This window comes from Dipodomys ordii, unplaced genomic scaffold, assembly GCF_000151885.1.
Source record: "Dipodomys ordii isolate 6190 unplaced genomic scaffold, Dord_2.0 Scaffold25, whole genome shotgun sequence".
Taxonomy (NCBI): Eukaryota; Metazoa; Chordata; class Mammalia; order Rodentia; family Heteromyidae; genus Dipodomys; species Dipodomys ordii.
This window is the reverse complement of record NW_012267241.1, coordinates 1,910,163-1,913,654: the sequence shown is the minus strand read 5'-3', so window position 1 is coordinate 1,913,654 and position 3,492 is coordinate 1,910,163. Positions and strand designations below refer to the sequence as shown.

Below are 3,492 nucleotides of genomic sequence, written 5' to 3'. Positions count from 1 at the left end.
TAAATATCATGTGTTTTCCTCCATTTTATGTGCTTAATGGATAAATTAAGAAGCACATGAAATAAAAATGGATGTATGAGTCTTCAATTGTTAAAAACAGTTTTTAATTTATATGCATTTTCCATCAAACTTCACCATGTTGCAATCTTTTTTGCTTCTCAATAAGTACGTAGTGAACACAATAATTGAAAAGAATATCTGCCAAGCAACCAAACAATAGTGTTTTGTTGTCATTATTATGTTCTGATGGTGGTGCTGTTTTGTTTCCTTTGTTAGCTTTGCATTTCCATGGCTTTAACCATAACAAAATGATGATAGATAACAGAAATTTGAAAAATTATCTATTCCTCCTGCACCATTTTTAGGTATTTCTCTAGTCTGTCTTCTCCTGTAAATTTGCCTGTATTATTTTAGCATGTTTTTTCTCCATGGAACTTTCAGAAGTGACTCCAGAAAGGACCTTTCAGACTTGTAAGTAACCATCCCAGGCACTTCTACTTATAAACCCCCCTACAATGCTCCAACTACAGGCTCTCAATCTAAAAAGACATAATATAAAAAAATTAAAGAAATCTCTCAGGTAGATCGCCAGGCCTCACACAGGAGACATGTCCCAGGGTAGCAGCTGCAGCCAGACCCCGCCACCCAACGGGTGGTCCTCAGCGAAGGTGTGTAGCCTGGGGACTACAGCACTACCCTGGTGGCATACTCGCCAGCACCACCCCAGAAGGAACCAGGATCTATGACCACAAATTCCTGATGAAGTGTCAGAACTCACCTGTGGCCAAAACGCCCTGAGTGACCATTCCTGGGGTCACAAATCCTACCAGTGACAAACCATCTGTGGAAGCTGGCCAAACCCACCTGCCCAACAGCCCAGAAGAAAAGCGGGTGATTGGTGAAGAGTCACAGTTTGAAATGCACATTTAAGGGACCAGGTATCAGATTGGGCGATGCTTTTGAGCCCCTCAGTCCCTTCTCAGGAGGAAAGTTACACCAGCCAGGCCTTATGAAAGTTACCCTGCTGGGCATTCAGTTGTGTCTGTCACCCGGCCCTCCTCTCTCACTCAAGGCACCTGATCCCCTTTCCTCATTGTGAACACCAGCACATACCTCCTGGTGCCTCCGTTGATGCAGGAGCTGCTCCTCAAAGGGGGTGACTCTTGCCTACACCCTGCAGCCACCTGCCAAGAATTGGACAGAGAGGAGCTCTTCTGAATGATCATCTGGCTCTTTCAGACCTATCTTCTGGGTGTACCCCTTCTTAGGTTGGGGTACCTGGCAAAGTTCCCCTCCACTTCTTTCCCTAAGATAGGAAATAAAATCCACCTTCACTATAGGGCCAAGTGTTTGGCCCCGACTGAGCTCTTTGCAATTCCAAGCAATACCAGCTACTCACTATGTGTTCAGTGCTTGTAATGTAGTTTACATTAATTTCATTTGGTTCTCATACTGACCCTCATTTTTGTAGCTAAGAATTCAGACTGGCTCAGGAGAAATGAAAACACTTGGGACTTGAGCTCTGGTACTCTCCATCTTATTTTTCAGTGGCAGATTCTACCTCTCCGTCAAGTGACACAGCTTCCAGCTCATTGCAAGTGAGAGAAAGGCAAATGATAGTTGATGCTAGTAGGGAGTCTCTTTGGTCCATATATCCCTCATCTTTATTGAGTGATCCATTTGTGTGAGTTGACACGGTGGGGCAAGATGAGGCCAGCTCTCTGCCTTAAAGATTTCATTGGCATGTAAGATTTAGTTTCCAATTGTCTAAAAATTTAAAAAAAAGTAACTTAAAAACAAAGAAATCTCTTGGCTCAAACATGACCCTAAAAATACAAAACTCAGAGTAACCAAACAGGTGAAGATATTACAAAGGACAGGACTGTTGAACACACCAAAAGAAATGTCCATGAAAGGATGGGACTAAAACATTCACTGTCTTAGTAAGCTGCTTAAAAACTGATCGTTTCATTCTTTGAAAATTCGACACAACATAAAAGCATAGAGTGAAGCTAAGGAAGGTATTTTCTGGATGCACATAGGGAAAAAAAAAGGATGCACCTAGCCCCAGCAAAGTATGCCTATAGCTGAAGTATAACAAAGTATAACAAAATACATGCCTCTACAGAATCCATGGTAAAGGTAATGAGGTACCGTGAAGGATACAGCCAGGGAGGCTTCAGTGACAGTTTCCAATTCTCTCTAAGTTGATGGTTCCCCTGATTTTCTTTATGTATGTTCTACTGGTGGGTCCTTCTTTCCTCTTTTCTGGGCAGAAGAGGAAGGCACCAAATATCCCTGCTGCCTGGTTAGCCAGAGCCTAATAAAACAATGATGTGGTCGTCACCACACAGCTGGTCTTACCCTGGAGCGGTCTGGACACCGAAAGCTCAGAAATAGCCAATGAGGACATCATTCAGGGTGAGCTAATGGGATTATGATAACAAACATCTCAAGTCTCAGGGATTGAAAGCAATAGTTTTTTTCTTGCCCCTAGATCCGTCTATCTTTCCCATGCATACATCTTGAGAAGGCAGAAGGTTCAGCTGCCTTGTGAGCCCATGTCAGACCGCACACGCCCCAGAAAGACAGGAGACCCACTATGTGGATGTCAGCAGTCACTTCAACACTGGGAAAGCATGTGCTGCTGGGACTCATCGATAATTAAATGTTTTAGCCTGCAAGTGACATACAATTCTCCTCACAACTTATTATTATTTTTTTGACTGGCACATCAACGCTTTTAATTCCTGTGGGCCAGGCTGGTCTGAGGTGTGGCAGGGTGGCCTGTCACCAGCGGGGGAAGGGAGGGGTGGGGCTGGCCCCTGGGAGGGGCCTCAGAAAGAGCAGAGTCCCGACCTGACCATAGCCCATGGAGTAGCCATACACCTGGATCTTCTTGTCCTGGCTCTGGTGGGAGATGCGGCCGCCGCCCAGACACTCGAAGTCATAACCCTCCTTCTGCAGCTCGCCACACACTTTGTCATAAATATCGGCGTGGTACTCGGCCCACTTGTAGCCGCGCACGATTTCCTTGCTGTCCTCGCCCTGAGCCCCGGAGGGCGGCCTCGAGTGGACTCGAATCAGCACGTACTTGAAGACGCCCTCGGGATCCATATCCACATCAGGCATCTCAGCGAGGCCCTCCGCCGCCATGTTCCCGGGCGCACCCGGCCTCTGGGTCTCACGGCCCCTTACCCAGCCCTCTCCTCACAACTTATTAAATAAAATTAGTCACAGATCCTCTACCAGCCATACGGGGGAATGAGTTTAATCTTGTGCTGTGCCTCAAAGGCAGCAGACAGACAAAAACAGTTGTGAACAACAGAAAACTTACTCATCCAGAAAAGATGAACCAGTGTCCTGCTGTGAACTTGAATCTAGGACTAAAGGCAGAGAGAGGGCTGGAGAGTAGAATATAATCTAAATTTTGCCCTCAATGAGCTAGCACACTTTGGGGAGAGGAGGCATTATTCAGATCAACAACAAAAG

The 3,492-nt window shown here is 45.6% G+C and overlaps 1 protein-coding gene and 1 pseudogene across 1 annotated transcript; one reads left to right on the top strand and one right to left on the bottom strand.

The window, feature by feature from the left end:
* Positions 1-608: 608 nt before the first annotated feature.
* Positions 609-930, top strand: LOC105984563 (annotated as a pseudogene).
* A 137-nt stretch (positions 931-1,067) lies between these two features.
* On the bottom strand, positions 1,068-3,156 carry Phpt1 (phosphohistidine phosphatase 1). Its single transcript, XM_013014795.1, has 2 exons — positions 2,860-3,156; positions 1,068-1,184 (listed from the first exon to the last, which is right to left on the bottom strand). Exons 1-2 carry the CDS (start codon positions 3,154-3,156, stop codon positions 1,068-1,070), a joined length of 414 nt encoding a protein of 137 aa, XP_012870249.1.
* Positions 3,157-3,492: the final 336 nt, after the last annotated feature.